This window comes from Aotus nancymaae, unplaced genomic scaffold (genome assembly GCF_030222135.1).
Source record: "Aotus nancymaae isolate 86718 unplaced genomic scaffold, 86718_ANA_hifiasm-v0.15.2.pri h1tg000095l, whole genome shotgun sequence".
Classification (NCBI taxonomy): Eukaryota; Metazoa; Chordata; class Mammalia; order Primates; family Aotidae; genus Aotus; species Aotus nancymaae.
This window is the reverse complement of record NW_026988510.1, coordinates 2,187,741-2,210,486: the sequence shown is the minus strand read 5'-3', so window position 1 is coordinate 2,210,486 and position 22,746 is coordinate 2,187,741. Positions and strand designations below refer to the sequence as shown.

At 54.1% G+C, this 22,746-nt stretch overlaps 1 protein-coding gene across 3 annotated transcripts in view; it reads right to left on the bottom strand.

Annotated features, from left to right (window-relative positions):
• Positions 1–21,659, bottom strand: part of CA5A (carbonic anhydrase 5A) — a 47,504-nt gene extending 25,845 nt beyond the window's left edge. For 2 of the 3 annotated variants that reach the window (XM_064369928.1, XM_064369930.1), the window contains exons 1-3: positions 21,408–21,491; positions 13,992–14,208; positions 11,587–11,784 (exon numbers count right to left, since the gene is read on the bottom strand). In XM_064369928.1, coding sequence (XP_064225998.1) covers positions 11,587–11,784; positions 13,992–14,172 — 379 coding nt within the window. In that variant the 5' untranslated portion in view covers positions 14,173–14,208; positions 21,408–21,491. Of the gene's footprint in view, positions 1–11,586; positions 11,785–13,991; positions 14,209–21,407 lie in introns of all 3 variants that reach the window. The other variant, XM_064369929.1, reaches the window with a different exon arrangement.
• Positions 21,660–22,746: the final 1,087 nt, after the last annotated feature.

The window sequence follows — 22,746 nt, the reverse complement described above, 5'->3', positions numbered from 1 at the left end:
CTCTGCGACCAGGGAACCTAGACAGCTCCCTGGAAGGTATCCTCTAAGACCATGGCATATTGGCTCTGGTTTGAAAGCCCGGCAAACGTGGGCTCAAATCCTGGCTCCACACGCTGGGGCTTTGCAAGCTGTTTCATCTGACTGTAGCCCAGACTAGACGTCTGTAAGAGGATAATGACGCCGACTTCAGGAGCCCAAGGCAAGGAGTGAGTACGTGACGCCCACAAAGTGCCTCCCTAACAGTCCCGGGCACTCAGTGAGAGCTCAAATAATGGTGCCGCTTACTATTATTATGACTGGTGTTATTGTTATTATTAAAATTACTGTCATCTCTCAGGAGTGGTGGCTCATACGTAATCCCAGCACTTTGGGAGGCTGAGGTGGGCAGATCAATTAGGTCAAACATTTGAGACCAGCCTGGGCAACATGCGAAACCCTGTCTCTACTAAAAATACAAAAATTAGTCAGGCGTGGTGGCACACAACTGTAGTCCCAGTTACTTGAGAGGCAGAGGTGACAGAATTGCTTGAGCCCAGGAGTTGGAGTCAAGATCGTGTCACTGCACTCCAGCCTGGGTGAGACCGAGACTCCGTCTCAATAAACAAATAAATAATAAAATAAAATAAACTTGCTGTCATCACCACCATCGCCATCATCTCACAAGACAGAGATCCACAGTCCCCTGAAATAGCCACCGTGAGCCTTAAGGTAAGACCTACATGTAAAGACATCCAAAGATAGATATGTCTTTTTTTTTCTTTTGAGATGGAGTCTCGCTCTGTCGCCCTGGCTGGAGTGCAATAGCGCAACCCCGGCTCACTGCAACCTCCATCTCCTGGGTTCATGCGATTCTCCTGCGTCAGCCTCCTGACCTCAGGTGATCCACCCACCTCAGCCTCCTAAAGTGCTAGGATTACAGGCATGAGCCACCGTGCCCAGCCGATAAATATGTCTTGAGAAAATGTCCATGACGAGGGGCTTAGCCAGCTATGCAAGCATAAAAGAAGAAAAGTCCCTCCTTCATCCAACAATACTCGCAACAGCGACTGAGTTTGTCCGGTGTGCCGGGCACCGCGCTCAGTACCGGGGACAGAGGGAGCAGGCTGTGGGCTCAGGCTTGCCCCTGCAGAGCTTGGAATCAGGAAGGGCAGGCAGACGGTGGTGGAGATAGGAAGCTAAGAGTGGGCCAGGCGCGGTGGCTCACACCCGTAATCCCAGCACTTGGGGAGGCCGAGGAGGGCGGATCATGAGGTCAAGAGATAGAGACCATTCTAGCCAATATGGTGAAACCCCGTCTCTACCAAAAAAATAAAAATAAATAATAAATTAAAAAAGCTGTGAGTGTCTGAGGGTGAGGGTGTGAGCTTTGGGGCCCTAAACTTGCTTGGGACACCCGGGAGGGCCCCGTGGAAGTGTGTCAGCAGAGCCCTGAAGATGAGTTTCTGTTTGTCAGGTGAAGATAACCACGGCGCCAGGCAGAAGGGGATAACCGGTGGAAAGGACCACCGTGAGAGCAGACAGCGCGACAGAAGAGGCAGAAGCTGCGGCCGGCAGCGGCGCTGTCAGGGGCAGCAGGAGATGGCGCTGGAGGGGCAACGGGGTCGGCGCCAGTGGTGGCCAGAGGAAAGCAGGGAACTTCGTCAACAGGGTTTGTTTTGTTTTTTTGAGATGGAGTTTTGCTCTAATTGCCCAGGCTGGAGTGCAATGGCATGACCTCGGCTCACCACAACCTCCACTTCCCGGGTTCAAGCGATTCTCCTGCCTCAGCCTCCCAGGCAGCTGAGATTACAGGGATGCACCACCATGTCTGGCTAATTTTGTATTTTTAGTAGAGATGGGGTTTCTCCATGTTGGTCAGGCTAGTCTTGAACTTCTAACCTCAGGTGATCCCCCAACCTTGGCCTCCCAAGGTGCTGGGATTAGAGACATGAGCTACCGTGCCTGGCCTTTATTTTATTTTATTTTACTTTTTTAAGACAGTCTCGCTCTGTCACCCAGGATAGATGCAGTGGTACAATCTCATCTCAGTGCAACCTCCACCTCCTGGGTTCAAGCAATTCTCCTGCCTCAGCCTCCCAAGTAGCTGGGACCACAGGAACGCACCACCACGTCCGGCTAATTTTTGTGTATTTAGTAGACACAGGGTTTTGCCATGTTGGCCAGGATGGTCTCAAACTCCTGACCTCAGGTGATCGACCTGCCTCTGCCTCCCAAAGTGCTGGGATTACGGGCATGAGCCACCGCGCCCACCCCATCAGCAGGTTTTGAATGTTCTAGTCTTTTTTTTTTTTTGAGACAGGGTCTCATTCTGTCACCCAGGCTGCAGTGCAGTGGTGCGATCATGGCTCACTGCTGGCTCAACCTCGTGGGCTCCAGCCATCCTCCCACCTCTGCCTCCTGAGTAGCTGGGACCACTATGCCCAGCTAATTTTTTTTTTTTTGACAAGAGCACTGTATGCACATGTGCACACACACGAACACGAGACAACACACGTGCTCACGTGTGCACACATGAACACACATGTGTGCACACACATGCACTTAGGCACTCACATGTGTACACACTAACACGTGTACACACACACACGCACACACGACACGACACGTGCACGCACACACGCACATGTGCACACATGAACACACATGAACACATGACACGACACACGAACACACATGAACACACATGCACACATGAACACATGATGTGCACACAACACACATGCACACACATACACGAGCACACATGCACACATGCACACACGTGCACACACGAGCACACATGCGCACACACATGCACATGTGCACACATGCACATGAACATGCACGAACACATGCACACACACGTGCACAAACATGGACACACACATGTGCACACACACACGAACAGAGACACACATGCGCACACATGTAGTTTTAGGAACTGGACTGCCAGTTCATGAATTTGCAGTGACAACTTTCCCAGGATATAAGCATGGTGGTCATGTCCTTTCATCTCAGTCCGGGGGTCATCCTTGAACCACACAGCCACAGTTTCCGTCCTGACAGTGCCAGGATTCCTCTCCAGGGAATTTGCTCTTCCCCTGTCTCTCATCTTGCAGCTGGCAATTCGTGCCCCACTAGAGGAGCCAAGAGGTCCCTAGAGCCTCCTCCTTTCACGGGGACAGCGCCAGCAGGCAGCTCCCCAACCCCACGACTGAGGGCTCTTGCTGCCGCAGTTCCCTCCTGGTCACCTCTCCTTTGACTTATGTTGCTGGAGTTTGTTTCTTTGACTTGCAGCTGAAGATCTCCAAGTGACAGAAGTGAAGTCCACAAGCTTTGAGATCATTCCTTCCCTCCAGGAGCAAAGTATTCATTGAGCTCCGGCTGTATACCTGTGCAGCACAGGGAGCCGATTCCATGATGGCGAATGCACCCTTGGAATCCGGCTCTCGGGCCTCGTTTATACTTTATGTTGAAGGAAGCTACTGTCTACTGAACGCTCAATTCTCCCAGAACCTTTAGGGAATGAGCTGAGCCGTCTGCGGTGGCACTCGAGGTGGGACAGGCGCAGTGTGGCAGTTCACGGATCCAGCTGCCGTTTTCCTGTGTGACTTGCACCTCTCCTCTCCTCTCCTCCCTCCCTCCTCCCCCGCTTTACTCCTCCCCGCACCCTGTTCCTCTTGGCCTTCAAGGCCATGGACATTCCCTGGAAAGAGCCCCTGCCGCCGCCTCTGTTACTCGTCGTCCTTGGCTGGTGAGTGCTGGCACCGTCAGCTTCTAGGAAAACCGTGGGCAGCGTCTGCGTGGACGGAAATTCCCCTGGCCTCTCCGTGTACTTCGCTTTGCTCCTGGCCCTGACCTGGTGGGGCCCAAGCCTCGGGAGCCTGTTTGTGCTCCGTTCCCTGCACCTCGAGCCTCCTCTGCTCCCTTCCCTTCCTCTCACGGGCACTGCCCCTCCTGCCATCCAGGGCTTTGCTGTTTCTTTGTCTCATTCCTCCGTTTCTCTCTGAAAACCTTACTCTAGCCCTACCCATCCTTCATCTGCAGTTCCCATTCCCTCTGCCTCCCGCCCCCCGCCCCCCAGGCTCCTGATTCCCAAAGCGGGTGAACAAAGAGAGCAGAACATCTGCGAAGGAGAGGACCGAGAACCTGGAAAAATCGGCTGCAGAGACGGGGAGGGAACTGGAGCATGTGAAGCTGAACAGGAGAGAAAGGAAAAGGAAGCTGGGATTCGGAGAAAATGACAAAGTGAAACCAGACCGGCCCGTGTGGACGGCAGCCACAGGAGGAACGATCCAGCTCATTTCCACGGCCCAGGAGAGACACGGAATCCTTTCGGTCTGTGGCAGGGAGGGGCGTGATCCTTTGAGCAGATTCGAAGCCTGTGGGGATGCCAAAAGTGGGGTTGGGACAAGGCCAGAGGCTGACACCGGGAGACAGACAGCGGCAGCAGCCTTGGACTTGAGAGTCAGGGAGGGGCCGAGGGCAGCTCGGGGTCCACAGCCGGGGTGCACACCCAGTGAGAAGTGTGCCCCGTCCTCACTGTGGGAGCAGCATCCTGGGCTTCCCTGCGGGATACTGCCCACCAATCCCTGAGCACACCTTGCTCCAGGTGGGGTCACCCTCAGGCTGGCCAGAAAAGTGGCCAAAGCCCGGCCCGTGAGAATCAGCCCTGGGACAGTGGCTGGAACTGCCAGGAAAGAGGCGACACTGCTCCACTGGCGGCCGAGCCACAGCCTCGAGTGGCCGCCCGCCTTCACCCCATCAGGAAACCCCCATGAGTGGCCTCTGGGGAAAGCAGAGTGTGGGGGAGTACTCAGGCCCCTGGCAGTGTCGTCCGACCCCTGCACCCAGCTACAGCCCGGACTCTTTAGGATCAGAGCCAAGAAATGTCCCTCCGCTTTGCTTAAGCCGGTTTGAGGTGGGGTTCTGCCAAGTACAACCACAGAGAAGTCTTAAAGGAGCCAGTGAATCCCTCACTTGGAGAGCAGCAGTGAAATCCCAGGCTGCAGGGACAAGAGGGCGGAGGGCAGGGGGCAGTGGCCGCTGACTCACGGCGGCTCTGGAGCCAATGGTGCAAATCTCTTCCCAACTCCACCATCAGTGACCACAACTTGAAATCTTGAACTCGGCGGTGCGGGAGTATTTACACCGTGGAAAGTGAAGAACACCACGCATCACAACTCTTGACCCTCCATCCAGCTCCAGAAAGCCAGCTGCTAGGCCTGTACCGGCACTCCCCATCCATGGACTCAGGAGGGCTGGGACCACTTCTGAAAGCTGCACCAGGCCCAGCTTTCCCGAGGACAACTGAGTCACAGAGCATGGAGCTCCGAGCCACAGTCTGCATGGGTCGCATTAAACAGGTCATAGCCAACTCGCCCCTCACCCGGATCTGCACAGAGCCCATCTTCAGCTGAATTAGGTTTGAGCACAGAGTAAAAGGACTAAAACTGGTGATCCTCCTGCTCCCTCCCTTCCATTTCCTCACTCTCAGTTTTGCCAGTGTTGTTTTTTGAGACAATGTCTCGCTCTGTTGCCCAGGCTGGAGTGCAGTGGTGCAATCACAGCTCACTGCAACCTCCACCTCCTGGGTTCAGCGATTCTCCTACCTCAGACTCCTCAGTAGCTGGGACTACAGGCGTGCATCACCACGCCCTGCTAATTTCTGTATTTTTAGTAGAGAGGGGGGGTTTCACCACGTTGGACAGGCTGGTCTCGAACTCCTGACCTCAGGTGATCCACCCGCCTCAGCCTCCCAAAGTGCTGGGATTACAGGCGCGAGCTACTGCGCCTGGCCAACTTAGTCAGTTTTATTTTTTTATATTTTTTTGAGACTAACTCACTTTGTTACCCGGGCTGGTGTGCAGAGGTGTGATCTCCGCTCACTTCAACCTCCGCCTCCTGGGTTCAAGCGATTCTCCTGCCTCAGCCTCCCGAGTAGCTACTCGGACATAGTGGGGACTACAGGCACACCCCACTATGCGCAGCTAATTTTTGTCTTTTTAGTAGAGATGGGCTTTCACCATGTTGGCCAGGCTGGTCTCAAACTCCTAACCTCAGACAACCCACCCACCTCGGCCTCCCAAAGTGTTGGGATTCCAGGCATGAGCCACCACGCCCGGCCGCTTTTGTCTGTATCAGGATTCTTGGAAGCAGGTGATAGAAACTTAAACTGATTTTAAAAAGAGGCTTGTTAGTACCGGGGTTGGCTTGGCTTCAGGTACAGCTACATTCAGAGCCCCTGACGTTGGCTTGGTCCTTGACTTCTCCCCCTCTTGGCGTTGCCGTCCCGTGTGGACACTTCCTCAGGTGGGCCCTCACCTGCTGCCTGGGACAGCCCACCTCGGCACAGCGGTAGAAACAATCTCTCTAAATACGTCCTAGAAAAAACTCCTTGGCTCTCATTGGCTGGTCTTGAGTCATGTGCCCATGCCCGGCCCAATCGCTGCAGCCAGTGACAGGGCTGTTCTGCGTGGCCACGCCCAGCTCCCCACCCACTCCTGCCTCTGGACCTCAGGAATGGGATCAGCGGCACCTGGGACTCTGCTGGCATGAGGCTCTTGGTTCTGCCTTGCACCTGCCAAATGAGAAGGTCTGGAGGAAGCACAGGTTTGTTTTTATTTATTTTTTTTAGAGGCAGGCTCTCGCCGTGTGGGCCAGGCTGCAGGCTGGAGTGCAGTGGCACAGTCACAGCTCACAGCAGCCTCAACCTCCTGGGCTTACAGCAAGCCTCCTGCCTCAGCCTCCCGAGTAGCTGGGACCACAGGCGTGCACCACCACGTGCAGCTATTTTTTTTACTTTTTTGTAGAGATGGGGTCTTGTTACCCTTCCGCCTTGGCCTATCACAGTGCTAGGGTTACGGGTGTGAGCCGCCGGGGTGACAGGAGTCTGTGCTCTGACACACTCTCCAGGGGATGTCGATGCCCTCCGATGTGTGAGAACTGTCAGCCTCCAACTAAAATTAGCCTTTTATCCACTGCTGTGAATAATATCCTCGGCAGGACCAGGTGCGGCGGGGAAGGGGCGGTCCCAATTGCAAGGCTGTTCCTGGAGGAGGGGGTGCCACACAGGCAGGCACACACACTGAGATACTTGATCAAAAGCAGGCTTTGACTTGTGATCCTGGGTGATAATTACCATCTGCAGTCGTCTTGTTTTCCAGCCTAAAATCTGAGCCTGAGTTCCCTTGGGGATACAGAAGCATCTAGATTCCAAGGCACACATGCTGCCACTAGCTAAACAAAAAATCACATGTGTGCCCACAAAGTACCATAGAGATGTCCCTGCTCCACTGCCAACAGGGCTGAGGCTCTTGCCCTGGGGGGGGGGGCGGTGAGGGGCAGGCCTCCCGTGAAGACCTCAAGGCCCACTGGACACAGCCTCTGCCGGGCTTGAGAGAGGCCCATCTGGGCCTTGGGGCGGCTGCCCGCTCTCCTGAGGACCCGGGAGAGCTTGGCCTTGCCCACCCCGGGTGCTGGTGCTCCCTCTCTGTGTAGAGGTCAGCTCCCATGCGCTCCTGCTGGATTTTTGTGGATGTTGGGTGCACATTCTTTCTATAAAGGGTGCCCACTCCCCAGATTATCCTCTTTGCAGAGCAAGGAGTCCCATTGGGAGGCCTCTGTGGCCTCTGGCCAAGGAGTTTCTCAAGCCTCATTTTCGCATCTGTAAAATGGGCCTGGTTTGTGCTTCCCACGACTGTTGAAAGGAAGGCTGCAGTTGTGCAAGTGAAGCCCTTGGCGAGGAGAAGTGAGCTGGCGACGGCTCAGAGTCCGCAGGCGTCGGAACGGAAGCCGGCTCCCGCACTGGGTCACTCACCCCTTCTCTCAGCCTCCATTTCTTCTTGCTGAAAATAAGCGTCCTGCAATACTCTCTCTAGTGGCTTCTGTCTTGTGCCATGCTGCTATTCATCAGTGGCCATTTTTTTTTTTTTGAGACGCAGTCTTGCTCTGTCACCGAGGCCAGAGTTCAGCTGTGCAATCTCAGCCCACTGCAACCTCTGCCTCCCAGGTTCAAGCGATTCTTCCACCTCAGCCTCCTGAGTAACTGGGACCACAGGTGTGTGCCACTACGCCCAGCTAGTTTTTGTATTTTTAGTGGAGACAGGGTTTCACCATGTTAGCCAGGCTGGTCTTGAACTCCTGACCTCAGGTGATCCACTTGCTTCGGCCTCCCAAAGTGCTGGGATTACAGGTGTGAGCCACTGTGTCCAGCCTGGCAGTGCTTTTAAAGGGGGTCTGTCCACGTACCTTCCTCCTTCTAGGAGCAGTATCAGGATTCCCCTGGGAACCCCTGCTCCTCACTGTGTGAGGTCTTGGTGACAATATTAGCCGGATGCCTGAGGCCCCACCACACTGAGGGCTGGGTGTCGGCTCAGGCTCAGCCACCAAACCCTTTGCCTTGGGAATTTATTTTGTAAAATAACAAAAGTCCAAAATAACCTTCAAAGTTTTTTTACTTTACGACTTGGAGGAAAACAAATCTGTTATTAAAATACCAGTGAGACCCATAGCCACGTATAAAAATTATACAGCAGGAATACGAATCCCACAGAGCTCATAGGTATCCGTGACAACTGTTGTTCTCAGAACTGCGAATCTATTCACACAACTATTCATCCAAACAGCTGAAAGTTCAGGAACTGTTCTTTGTTCAATATTTTGAAGTGGCTGCATGAAGAATTTTTAAATACTATAACCACATTAAACTGAGAAGTCAGTCTTGGTTACTTCCTGGGAATTTGAACTTGGAACAGACCAGCAGGGAAGAAAAACCATTGACGACGAAATAACTAAACGCAGACATTCCGCTCCCCGGTCTCCGAAGCTGGCCTGGTCTGTGCCCCCCAGGACCTGCTTGTCCAGCTTTCCCTTCTCTTCTCCGAGCTGGTCTCGTTCTTCCATGAAGTTCCACTTTCTTATGTTGGCTGGAGTTGGGGTTACAGCTGCTGGCACCCAGTGAGCCCCACACTGGAAGCTTCCATGGGGTTGCGGTGGAGCCGGATGAAGCAGCTGTGAATGGCACCGAGCGCACGGGCAGCGTGGCTCCACCTTTGAGAGGAGAGAGAGACCCGGAAGGACGGTGCCGGGGTGTTTGCGGTGCGCTGCGTAGGGCCTGGTGCAGAGAAGACGCTCACGCCCTGCCCCCGCCACCCGGTGCCTTAGAGGCAGGAGCAGGCTCAGGCCGGCCTCCGCTGCCCATGGGGCACTTCTCCCCGGGCACCAGGAAGGCCTGCACACACGGCTCAGGGCGCACATCCGCGGGCAGTGTGCCTGCTCACCCTGTGTTGAGAATTTCTAGGCATATGCAGACTTAAGTGGCTGAAATGCAAGCACCATGTCACCATGAAGCCAAGACACGGCTGGGTGGACCTCCCGTGACAGCAGGAGCTGGGGAAGGCCCTGGCGAGTGCGCTTGATGTCAGGAAGGTGGACGGCGGAGAGGGCGTGAAGGTGAGCGTGGGGGCACCGTTACACTGTTGGTGGCCGTGCCTGGATGAGGCAGAAGCGTGGAAGCAGGGCCGTGCGTGCTGGCAGCCACGTGGAGTTTCTGTGGAGACAGGGCGCTGAGCGCTGGCCTGGGGTGGCCTTGCTCCTCTCCCCGCAGCCTTTGCAGGGGCTGTCCCTTCTATACCCAATCACAGAGGAAGAAAGGGAGGCTCGTTTATGCCTTTAACTCTGTTCATCCGTCAGTTTGCTGAGAGCTTAGGATGCCTGGCATAAAATATCGGACAAGACAAAGACCTGCCCAGTGGAGTGACATCCTCGTGGGAGAAACAGTGAATGAGCAAGATCCCCTGGCGCCTGGGACCTACCAGGGAAGGGGCAAATGGGGGCGGCCAGAGAAAAGGTGGGACTGGGGCGGGGCTGCGTTGGGGCCTCCAGGCTTGATGATTCTGCAGGAAGAGTCACCGGCCCAGCACAGAGCCACACTTAGGGCTGAGCCGCATTTGGCAAAAGGATGCAGAGTGAGATCAGCCATGGGAAGAGGCGCCTGGACTGTCTGGAGGACCCCGGCGGGAGCTTCTGGAGTCCTCAGCAGAGTGAGATCAGCCACGGGAAGAGGTGCCTGGACTGTCTGGAGGACCCCGGCGGGAGCTTCTGGAGTCCTCAGCAGAGTGAGATCAGGCACGGGAAGAGGTGCCTGGACTGTCTGGAGGACCCCGGCGGGAGCTTCTGGAGTCCTCAGCAGAGTGAGATCAGCCACGGGAAGAGGTGCCTGGACTGTCTGGAGGACCCCAGGGGGAGCTTCTGGAGTCCTCAGCAGGGGAGACACACAGGACAGGCTTAATTCTCCCCGACACCAGCAGTGACAACACATGTGGCATGTTCTGTACCACGGCAGCTCACTAGCGACTCAGTGCCCAGGGGTTTTTGGGGGCTGTTCACAGAGGCACCTGATACCCAGCACGTGCCCCAACTCCAGACCTGCAGCAGGAAAGGGAGCAGGTGTTCAGCATGAATGAGGCTCACAGCGACACCAGCTGTGCAGGGAAAACACTACGTAGGACATAGCGGCTAGTCCCGATGAAAACGCAAACATACGAGGCCTGGAGAGAACCTGCCACGCCTCAGAGCATCCACCTGGAACTTCGGAGGATTGTGGTGCAGATTTGAGGGGATGACCCGCAGAAGCCCTTGGCCGAGCGCGGGGACCCAGTAGGAACTTGGTGGCTTCCGGGACCTCCTAGCCCACCCCATCCCTCCACCACCGCCTCCCACCCGCATCTCCCCGCACAGTGTCCTGTGTAACTCTGCTCCCCGCCAGGTGCCTCCCAGTCTGTCCTCATAGCAGCTGCAGGGTCCATTTAAAAGGTCAGCCAGGGTCTGCAGTGTGGCTCACGCCTGCAATCCCAGCACTTGGGAGGCTTAGGCGGACGGATCACAAGGTCAAGAGATCACGACCATCATGGCCAACATGGTGAAACCCCATCTCTACTAAAAATACAAAATTAGCTGGACATGGTTGCGTGCTCCTGTAGTCCTAGCTACTTGGGAGGCTGAGGCAGAAGAATCACTTGAACCTGGGAGACAGAGGTTGCAGTGAGCCAAGATGGCGCCACTGTACTCCAGCCTGGGTGACAGAGCAAGACTCTGCCTCAATAAATAAATAAAAATCAAACAAAAGGTCAGCCAGGTCAAACCAGCAGTGGTCTCACGTCCAGGCTCCCGATGCCCCTGCCCTGCTTCCAGGTCTCCGCCTATATTATCAAGGCCAGAGTGGACGTCTCAGCCACCGCTGCCTTCTGCCCTCCACCCCGTTCTGAGTTCCTCTTCCGACATGCGAGACCTTCGGGTTTCTATTAGCTCATCTCTTTCTCCCGCTGGCTGTGGTGCGAGCCCTGCGGGACAGCGTTTTGCCTTTGCTGGATGCACCTGTGTGCGTGAGGGTGCCGGCGTTCTCATCTGTAAAGTCAGCACCAGTCCACGGTCCCCACCGTCCCCCTGCTGTGTCCTCCCCGAAGCAACTCTGTCCCTGCCCCAAGCAGCGCAAAGAAAGCGGCATTCCCTGCTCTCTTCCCCATTCTCTGAGAAGCTCCTGACCCTGCTCCCAGAACACCGGGAGAGGAGAAAGCCCTCGAGCCCCGAGCCCCGACTCGCACTCACCTGACGCCTCGGTGGTATCGTCAAATTCCACCTGGAAGAGGTAGCCGGAGTTCCAGACGTACAGGCAGGATGCCGCGTCATAGGAGACCTTGAGTGGCTTCAGCGTCGGGTCATAGACGCTGTCCCTCCACCGGATATTGATGGGGGACTGCCGGGTGCCCCCCGGCCCGGAGACCGGGCCCGTCCAGAGTGGGTGCACTGTGGCGAGAGAGATGGAGACCCTGATGAGGCGTCAGCTTCATGTCATGTCTTGGACGGACAGGGCAGAAACCCGGCCGCACGAGACCCCACAGGTCCCGGCTCACAGGGAACTGACCCATGGGAAACTGGCAAGTGGGGGCCCCTGGGCAGCTGGACCCGTGCCCACAGGGTGCCCCCCTGCTCCTCTCCTTTCCGAGCCACTGTGGGACTTTCTTTGCCACTGGAAGCCACTACCTCTTGGTCCGTGCCACCTGTGGGGATGGGTTTTTGTTTCTGTGTTGACATCGTCACAGAGTGGCCACGGGAAGTCCGCAGAGACGTTGGGGAGGATAGGTGGACGGAGAAGGGCGCTGTCGGGAAGGCAGACTGAGCGCAGTGGGGCTCTTGTCTCTCAGGATGTGTTTGAAACCTCTCTTCCCAGTCACAGGAATCCCACCTCATGGGTCCTGCGGAAACTGGACCTGCTCTGGAAGTCTTTTCCTCCAAGCCCTCCTGCAAGGAGGAGGGGAAACCCCAGCGTGGAGAACACTAAGCAGAGTGGCAGCCCCACTGCCCACTCCCTTGACGCTCATTTCGAACTGTTTTGGTTGTCATTTTAAAATTTTTTTGTGATGGAGTCTTGCTCTGTCGCCAGGCTGGAGTGCAGTGGCACAATCTCAGCATCTCAGCTCACCGCAACCTCTGCCTCCTGGGTTCAAGCCATTCTCCTCCCTCAGCCTCCTAAGTAGCTGGAATTACAGGCACGCATGACCATGCCCAGCTAATTTTTGTATTTTTTGTAGAGATAGGGCTTCGCCATATTGGTCAGGCTGGTCTCGAATTCCTGACCTCAGGTGATCCAGCTGCATCAGCCTCCCAAAGTGCTGGGATACAGGCGTGAGCCACTATACCTGGCCTTGATTGGCATTTTTAAAGAGCTACTAATCAAAAATAATTCAGAAAATGCAGCCTGGGTGCCGTGATTCACACCTGTAATCCGAGCACTTTGGGAGGCTGAGACGGGTAGATCACCTGAGGCCAGGAGTGTGAGACCGGCCTGACCAACATGGCAAAACCCCATTTCTACTGAAAATATAAAAATCAGCCAGGTGTGGTAGCACACGCCTGTAATCCCAGCTACTTAGGAGGCTGAGGCAGGAGAATGGCTTGAACTCTGGAGGTGGAGGTTGCAGTGAGCCAAGATTACACCACTGTACTCCAGCCTGGGTGACAGAGTGAGACTGTCTCAAAAAAAAAAAAAAAAAAAAAAGAGCAGAAAAAGTTACGAGGGAAGAAGCAGTTGGCCCAGAATCATACCCCGGTGCGTGTCTGCCCTGCCTGGTCTCTGTGGCATCCCCTGGTGTAAAGGGAGATGGGGATTTTTTTTTTTTTCTTCTGAGACAGGGTCTGAAGGCTCCTTGGGATATCCTGCTCTTGGAATCTTGGAGCAGCTTCTGAATACAGAGTCCCCTTGCTTGGGGTTGTCACCCCAGAGGCCCGGCGTGCCCTCTGCTCCTGTCCTTGCCTTCACAGGCCTGAGCTAACCCAGTTCTTAAAAGGGATTAAATGGAATAGTCTTTTTTTGAGATCAGGTCTCACTGTGCTGCCCAGGCTGAAGTGATCTTCCCGCTTCAGTCTCCCAGCAGCTGGGACTACAGGTGAACACCACCATGCCTGGCTAAGCTTTTCATTTTTTGTAGAGAAAAGATCTCACTATGTTGCCCAGGCTGGTCTCAAACTCCTGGCCTCAAATGATTCTCCTGCCTCGCTCAAAGTGAGGCAGGAGTCTCTCAAAGTGCTGGGATTAGAGGTGTGCACCACCGCACCTGGCCAAGACTTTTTATTATAATGAACAAGGATTTTACTGTGTTTATTATCTTGTAAGTTGCTTTTTATCATTTAACACTGTGAACTCATTTTGTGAATATATATATATATACACAATTAGTTTTAATGGTATGTTTCCATTGTATAGTTATGACACAAGTTTTTTATTGTACTTTAAGTCCTGGGGTACATGTGCAGATCTTGCATAGGTATACACGTGCCATGGTGGTTTGCTGCCTCCATCCCCCTGTCACCTAAATCAGCCATTTCTCCCAAAGTTATCCCTCCCTAACCTCCCCACCCCCGCTGTCCCTCCCCTAGCCCCCCACCCCCCAACAGACCCCAGTGTGTGATGCTCCCCTCCCTGTGTTCGTGTGTTCTCATTGTTCAACACCCACCTATGAGTGAGAACATGCGGTGTTTGGTTTTCTGTTCTTGTGTCAGTTTGCTGAGAATGATGGTGTCCAGGTTCATCCATGTCCCTACAAAGGAGACGCGCGCATCCTTTTTTATGGCTGCGTAGTGTTCCATGGTGTGTATGCGCCACATTTTCGTTATCCAGTCTATCACTGATGGCATTTGCGCTGGTTCTGGTCTTTGTTATTGTAAATAGTGCTGCAGTGAACATACATGTGCATGTGAGTTAGGACACAATTTTTAAAATCCATTATTTGGTGATGATATTTGGGTTCTTTCCAACTTCTTGCAATTAAACAAAGCAGTGATAAGTTGCTGTTCTTCCCCTGTATTCTCATCTGGATTGCTTTCTTCTTACAAACTCCTAACTACAGAATTGCTGGGACAAAGGGTGTGTCCAGCAGAAGTCTAGAAAACACGGATAAAGATGTGTAGCCCTGGCCGGACGTGGTGGCTCACACCTGTAACCCCAGCACTTTGGGAGGCTGAAGGGGGTGGATCACCTGAGGTCAGGAGTTCAAGACCAGCCTGGCCAACATGGTGAAACCCCATCCCTACAATAATGGACAAAATATCCAGGTGTGGTGGCGTGTGCCTATAGTCCCAGCTATTCTGGAGGCTTTGAATCTAGGAGGCGGAGGTTGCACTGAGCCGAGATTATGCCACTGGACTCCAGTCTGGGTGTCAGAGCGAGACTCTGTCTCAGAAAAAAAAAAAAAAGATGTATAGGCTTGTTGGAAATGCTTCTCCCACCCAAGTTGAATGGTTAGCGAATTGTTGTGTTTGTTCTTTTTTTTTTTTTTTTTTTTTTGAGACGAAGTTTCGCTCTTGTTGCCCAGACTGGCGTACAGTGGCGTGACCTCTGCTCGCTGCAACCTCCACCTCCCAGACTGAAGCAATTCGCCTGCCTCAGCCTCCCGAGTAGCTGGGCTCACAGGCACGTGCCACCACACCCAGCTAATTTTTGTATTTTTGGTAGAGACGGGGTTTCACCATGTTGGCCAGGATGGTCTCGCTTTCCTGACCTCAGGTGATCCGCTCGCCTCAGCCTCACAGAGTGCTGGGATTGCAGGTGTGAGCCACCGCGCCTGGCATGGATTTTCCAAGAGAAAAAGAGAAGATGAAAATACAGATGTTCAGGTGGGGTGTCCCAAAGTTCAGCTGTTGTCAAGTATTATTTTCTTTGCGACAGTCTCACTCTGTGGCCCAGGCTGGAGTGCAGTGGTGCAATCTTGGCTCACCGAAACCTCCGCCTCCCGGGTTCAAGAGATTCTCCTGCCTCAGCCTCCCGAGTAGTTGGGATTACAGGTACCCACCACCATGCCCGGCTAATTTTGTATTTTCAGTAGAGACGGGGTTTCTCCATGTTGGCCAGGCTGGTCACAAACTCCCGACTTGAGGTGATCCACCCGCCTCGGCCTCCCAAAGTGCTGGGATTACAGGTGTGAGCCACTGCGCCCGGCCTTGCCAAATAATGTTTTAAGCTTTACACATAGTGCATCAGGGAAGACACATTTGTGGGCCGAAACCCCAGCTCTGCCCGCTCGCCTGCCCTCCCCGCTCCCTCTCGGAGTTACTGGGCACGTTTTTTACCACCTTCCCCCAGTGTCGGTTTCTTCATCTGCAGGAAGGAGAATAAGGAGGTAGAATCATAGCAGCTTTGTGGAGAGGAGAAGCTGGCTGGCAGCGGCGAAGGTCTGGAACGCCCTCCCGCGGGTGATAGACTCGCAAGATGCCCCCGCCTTACAGCCCAGCCCCAATGCCCAGCCCCAACGGCCACACTGAGCCCCTCCGGCGTCCCGCACATGTGTCCCGTTCTCTCTCATGCGATGGATGAGTGTGGACGTGGAGCGGGTGGCCACAACGGGGGGCCTTTGTGTGTCCTTTCTTCCAGCATCTGCCTTAATTTAGAACCATACCAGCAGCCCTGGGCTCCCATTGTTCTCTTTAAAGAGCCCCTCTGAGGTCGGGAGTGTGGTGCATGCCTGTAATCCCAGCTACTTGGGAAGCTGAGGCAGGAGAAGCACTTGAACCCAGGAGGTGGAGGTTGCAGTGAGCCGAGATTGTGCTGTTGCACTCCAGCCTGGGTGACCAGAGTGAGACTCCAACTCAAAAACAAGAAAAAAAAAAATAGCTGGGCGAGGTGGCTCATGCCTGTAATCCTAGCACTTTGTGAGGCCAAACCAGGCGGGTCACCTGAGGTTGAAAGTTCGAGACCAGCCTGACCAACATGGAGAAACCCTGTCTCTACTAAAAATAATAGAATTAGCCAGGCGTGATGATGCACGCCTGTAATCCCAGCTACCTGGGAGGCTGAGGCAGGAGAATCGCTTGAACCCAGGAGACGGAGGTTGCAGTGAGCCGAGATCTCGCTATTGCACTCCAGCCTGGGCAACAAGAGAGAGACTCCATCTCAAAAAAAAAAAAAAAGAAGAAGAAGAAAGAAAGAAAAAAGGAAAAACACAGCCCCTCTGAGCCCACAGAAGTCTCCCTTCCATCCAATGGGAAGCAGGAATGAGCGTACTCTCCCACCGTCCCACAGCTGCTGCCTCCGGTTCTCCCTGCCGGGCAGGGGGCATTTAACCCGGCTGCACAGACCTGGGTGTGAACAGAACCCAAGAGCCACGGCCGCCACAGAGGAGGGAGCGGGGAGGGCAGGTGAGCGGGCAGAGCTGGGGTTTCGGCCCACAAATGTGTCTTCCCTGATGTACTGTGTGTAAGGCTTAAAACATTATTTGGCAAGGCCGGGCACGGTGGCTCACGCCTGTAATCCCAGCACTTTGGGAGGCCGAGGCGGGTGGATCACCTCAAGTCGGGAGTTTGTGACCAGCCTGGCCAACATGGAGAAACCCTCACTGAGGCAGGAAACTCCGGCTTCCCTGGCTCACAGAGACACAGGATGCAGGAAGAGCGGGTATTTTTAGGTTCTGTTTGCTGAGCTGCACCAACAGGTCCACGAACAATGAGACACGTGTGTTGAACTCAGTGTCTCTCACCCAACAAAAGGATGGTGCTCATCGCCACCCGCACGGAGGTGACGCCACCTGAACACTGAGTAGGCTCCCCATCTGTACACAGCCAACCCTGGTGCGCAGCAAGGTGGGCTCTGTGCTAATTCAACTAGGGCTCTGGTGGGAGGTGATACAAATGTTACCCTCTTTTTTTTGAGACAGAATCTCGTTCTGTCACCCAGGCTGGAGTGCAGTGGCACGATCTTGGCTCACTGCAACCTCCACCTCCTGGGTTCAAGTGATTCTCCTGCCTCAGCCTCCGAGTAGCTGGGATTAAAGGAGCCCGCCACCAAGCCTGGCTAATCTTTGTATTTTTAGTAGAGACGGGGTTTCACCATGTTAGTCAGGTTGGTCTCAAACTCCTGACCTTGTGATCTGCCCACCTCGACTTCCCAAAGTGCTGGGATTACAGGCGTGAGCCACCGCGCCCGGCTTTGTTACCCTTTTTTTCAATCATTCAACAAATATTTACAGAGCTTTTCCTAAGGGTCAAGCCCCAGCTCAGGTGCAGGGCACATGGAAGCAAAGACGCAAGGCCCCTGCCCCAGGAGGCCAGGATTTGCTCCTAAGTCACACAGGTGCAGTCTGGAAAGAGACCCCTCTCCCTGACGCATTCTCGGCCTCCAGGTGTGATGATGGCTCAGCAAATCTCCAGTCCTTTTCCGTTGACCTCCATAGGAGGAGCTATCCCCACCCCCAGTGTCACTGTGTTTGGCCACGTGGTGACCTGCTTTGACCATCGTGACATGAGCAGTGGCTTGGAGTACGCTGGCACAGCTGCCTTGCCCGGTGACTGACTGCCCTCCCTTGTGAGAAGAACAGGCCTCAGGTGGCTGTGGAGGGAGGATGAGGGTTGCAGTGAGCAGGACTGTACCCACCCAGAATGGGGACGCCGGCCCAGCCAAGCTCAGCCTGGGAGAGCCAAACCCAAGAAGACTCACAGATACCTGAGCAAGAAATACGCAGTAAAATGCCCAAGAATGTGCAGCGGTGTGCCTGGAGAGCTGTTCAATAAGCACTTCTCCCAGGAAAGTCCAATCTTTCACTTCTTGGGGCAGCGTGGTGGCTCATCTCACCAGTTTCGGAGGTCGAGGGGGGTGGATCACCTGAGGCCGGGAGTTCAAGACCGGCCTGACCAAGATGGAGAAATCCTGTCTCTACTAAAAATACAAAATTAGCTCAGCGTGATGGTACATGCCTGTAGTCCCAGCTACTTGGGAGGCTGAGGCAGGAGAATCACTTGAACCTGGGAGGCAGAGGTTGCGGTGAGCCGAGATCACGCCATTGCACTCCAGCCTGGGCAACAAGAGTGAAACTGTCTCAAAAAAAAAAAAAACCAAATTGATTTCTAGGGTTTGCCAATGACTGTGGTGTAAACACTCCCACCATGGCCAATTTTAAGTTACCCATGTGATACTGCTGATCACAGACTTAGTAGCAGATGGGCACTGCCAGTGCTCTCCCTGAAACACGACTAGAAAACATGACTAAATGATCAAACGATCCCCCTAAAATTATTATTTCTTAGACAGGTCTTGCTGTGTAGCCCAGGCTGGAGTGTAGTGACCCGATCAGGGCTCACTGCAGCCTCAAACTCCTGGGGTCAAGGCTCCTGGCTCAGCCTCCTGAGCAGCTGGGACAACAGTGTGTGCCACCATGCCCAGCTAATTTTTAAATTTTTCTATTTTTTATTTTTAGAGATGGGTTCTTGCTCTGCTGCCCAAGCTGGTTTTGAACTCCTGGTTTTGAGCCATCCTCCTGCATCTGCCTCCCAAAGTAGTGCTGGGATTATGGGCGTGAGCTGCCGTGCCTGGCTCTAAAATTATCCCTGAATGTTTTGTAACTCTTTGGCTTTTTTCTCAAGGCCAAACCACCAGTGATTTTTCAATCATTTTCAGTAACGATTGTAAGGCCAGTTGCCTCGCCGGGAGCTTGGACACACACCCGCCCTCCCTTTTTTCCAAAAGCTCGGACATGCTCGGGTTGTTCCCTTTTCTCCTTCTTGCACAGCCTGGCTTTCCCTTAAAGAACCCAGTATGCAAGCGGGGTCTTGTGATTCTAGCCAATAGCAGCCGAGTCTTTCTAGCCAATAGCAGCCAAGTCTTTCTAGCCAATAGCAGCCAAGTCTTTCTAGCCAATAGCAGCCGAGTCTTTCTAGCCAATAGCAGCCGAGTCTTTCTAGCCAATAGCAGCCGAGTCTTTCTAGCCAATAGCAGCCGAGTAATTCTAACCAATAGCAGCCAAGTCCTATATGCAAACAAAGGCTTGTAACCTTACCCAATAGTAATCCTGCTCTCCCACAACCAATCGAGCTCCTTCACTCCCTATAAAACCCCACGTCTGAGAGGCGTCTGTGCAACTTCTCCGGCCCTTCCTGTCGGACCGCTGAGCCTCGCCCGGGAGTCTGAATAAAACCCTTCATATTGGATCTTGTGTTGGCCTCAGTTTCTTCCTTTTAAACTCAGCAAGAACCCAAGAACAAACCTCACAACGATATTTTTTTCCCAAATGAAATATTCTGCAGAATGCCCATAAATAAAACACCTAAATAGAAGGATGAGTTCCTGTTGAAGTTCCAATCTTCCCTGCTGGGTAGAGTGCGTTCTGCTCTTTGTGGAACTCTGAAATGATTTGGCCCAGCCTAGGGCTGACTGGTAACGGGCAGGGAGGACCACAGCGTGAATGGGTTTAGGTGCTGACGTGGAATGTTACTCTCTCCAGCACAGGATGTCAGGGGACATGTTGCCACAGTAAGAAACGGAATACTCCGTGCTGCCCACTGGCAGGGCCGTGCAGGAGCCACGGCAGCAGCTGGCATCCAGCGAGGGCGTCCTGGCGCCACCTGCTGTCCCGAGCCTTTGCAAGCCTCAGCTTGGTCCCTTATTCCAACGGCTCTGCGCGATAAACACCATTATCAACACCCTGTTACGGACGACGAAACTATGGCTGGGGGAAGCTAAGAAAGTGATGGAGGGGCGACAGCCACAGAGCACGGGGGCCGAAGCTCCAATCTGGGCAGCCTGGCGCTCTCCATGGTCACAGTGACGATAAGAGAGGGGGCTGGGAGTGGTGTCTGTAATCCCAGCACTTTGTGAGACCTCAGAGGGTAGATCACTTGAGGTCGGGAGTTCAAGACCAGCCTGGCCAACGTGGCGAAACACTGTCTCTACTAAAAATACAAAAATCAGCCGGGCGTCACGGCGCACACCTGTAGTCCCAGCTGCTTGGGAGGCTGAGGCAGGAGAATTGCTTGAACCTGAGAGGCGGAGGCTGCAGTGAGCCGAGATCGCACCGCTGCCCTCCAGTCCCTAGGTGTGGACCCTGACAGAAGGAATGAGTGCTGCTTACTGAGAGAGGGGGTGGGCCAAGCTTTCTACATGCATCGTGTCATCCTTCCACGGCCCTGGGGGAGAAAGTGGCCATCCCTATCTCAGGAGGCAGACATGGAGGCTCCGGGGTGAAGACCTGCCCACGTCCCACGTTGGCAAGCGTCAGTAGCACCACATCCTGGGGTCTGGCTCTGAAGCCTGTGATCTTTCTTTTTCTTTTTTTTTTTAAGGTGGAGTTTTGCTCTTGTCGCCCAGGCTGGGGTGCAGTGGCGCGATCTCAGCATATTGCAACTTCTGCCTCCTGGGTTAAAGCAATTCTCCTGCCTCAGTCTCCCAAGTAGCTGGGATTACAGGCATTCGCCACCACGCTCAGCTAATTTTGTATTTTTAGAAGAGACAGCGTTTCTCCACGTTGGTCAGGCTGGTCTCAAACTCCTGGCCTCAGTTGATCTGCCTGCCTCAGCCTCCCAAAGTGCTGGGATTACAGGCGTGAGCCACCGCGCCCGGCCAGCTCGTGCTCTTTCAATGGCCCAGACACGGAACGTGTGGAAGACGTGAGTTAGGGGAGAACCTGACAGCTGCCACAGCAGGCTCTGATTCTACAGAGGAAGCATCTGAGACCCAGAAACAGGAAGCACTGCGTCCAAGGTCACAAGACACTGGCCATGTAGGAGGAGGGGCTGGCCCAGGGCAGTTTCCTGGCAGAGCTGGCTGAGTGGTTTACTGGTTCCAGGTTTGCTTGAGCGCGTTCTTTGCTGAAGTGTCTAGGAGTGACCGTGACTGGTTCGTGCAGCCCATTCCTCCAGGACTGGATGGCGAGTCACACCAGTGCGTCTTGCGGGAACACGGGGTACCCGCCTGCCCCCGGAATCTCACCCTCCCCAGGACCCCTGAAACAGAGGCTAAATGATTCACCCAAGGTCACCAAATACAAGAGAAACGGAATGGAAATCTGAACCTACTAGCTTGGGACTGTCCCCTGTCTCTGATCTCGAAAGACCCCATCAGCCAAGACAAGCGTCCAGTTACATCTTGGGAAATTGGAGGCTCTACTTACAGGTGTTATTGCTGGTCCTGTGTGCACAGGACTGCTGAGAACACCATCGCTCTGGCCTCACTGGACGACTGCAGAGAGGACCCCACATCTGCTCGGCCAAGAAGGAGAAAGCTGATGTCTTGCAAGCGTTCCTCCCCAGCATCTCGGGTCTGTGCCCACAGCCTCTGATCCGAAGAGGGTGATGTTCCCTGCTGTCTGTTCTCACTTTGATCAGGACCACGGAGGGCTGGCGTGTACCCACCTCTTTTTGTGGAAACTCATCCCAACCCCTGAGCCTAATGGTTAAAGTTCAACCCATGACTTTCCCAACTTGTCGGATGTCACTTAGTTTGGCCTAGGGGCAAGTGGCCTCTGCTGGGGACAGGCCACTCAGGTCACTGGGGTTTGATCTGGCAAACAGTGGCGCAAGTCTGCCAGGGAGCTAGAAAAGCTTTACGGGGTGGGGGTCTGCGTAAGCACTAGGGAATGATGCAGAGGCGGGGGCGTGTGGACCCTGTGGTCTGTGGCCGTGGGACACTCAGTAGCAGGCACAAAGCCATGGTGTGCATGTGAGTGGGGAACAGCAGGCTCAAAAGTGCCGGAATGGGACTCGCCAGAACGCTGCCGGGTGGATGGGCCGGGGAGCAGGTGGCTTCTGTCTGCCCGCCAGGGCTCCTGAAGTCGCACAGTCCTCACTTAACACAAAATAGCTTAATCCTCACTGGAAGCAGGATGCCCTGCGGCTTGGGACACTTCAGCCTAGAGTGCAGTGGTGCAATCACGGCTTACGACAGTCTCAGTCACCTGGGTTCAAGTGATCCTGCCTCCTCAGCCTCCTGAGTAACTGAGACTATAAGTGCGTGCCATTATGTCCAGCCAATTTAAAAAAGTATTTGTAGAGGCAGCTTCTCGCCATGTTGCCCAGGCTGGTCTTGAACTGCTGGGCCTCCCCAAAGTGCTCCAATTACAGTTATGAGCCACTGCCCCCGCCTGGTACCTTCCTTCATGCCCAGTGTCCACATGGGGACGGTATGTTAGCGGGTCACCCTCGCCAGGCAGCTGGTGATATTTGCAGATGCCAACCCACGAAGAGCCCTCCTTCAGGCGGCTTAGCGGTTTATTCACCCAGACAGGTTTTACCTGTGAAACAGAACCTACGGGATTGGGATGTACCAGTTTGTGAGTCTTTGTTGTTGTTTAAACTTACAGTCTTTTAGAGGGCAGGGATATCATAACTTTTCATAGAATCCTAGAAGCTTGGATCTAGAAAAACCTACAGAACTCAGGTATTGAAATACGAGTCCACTGTAGGCTCCTGGGAACCCAAGATTCCCACCGAAATCCCACACACGACGTGGTC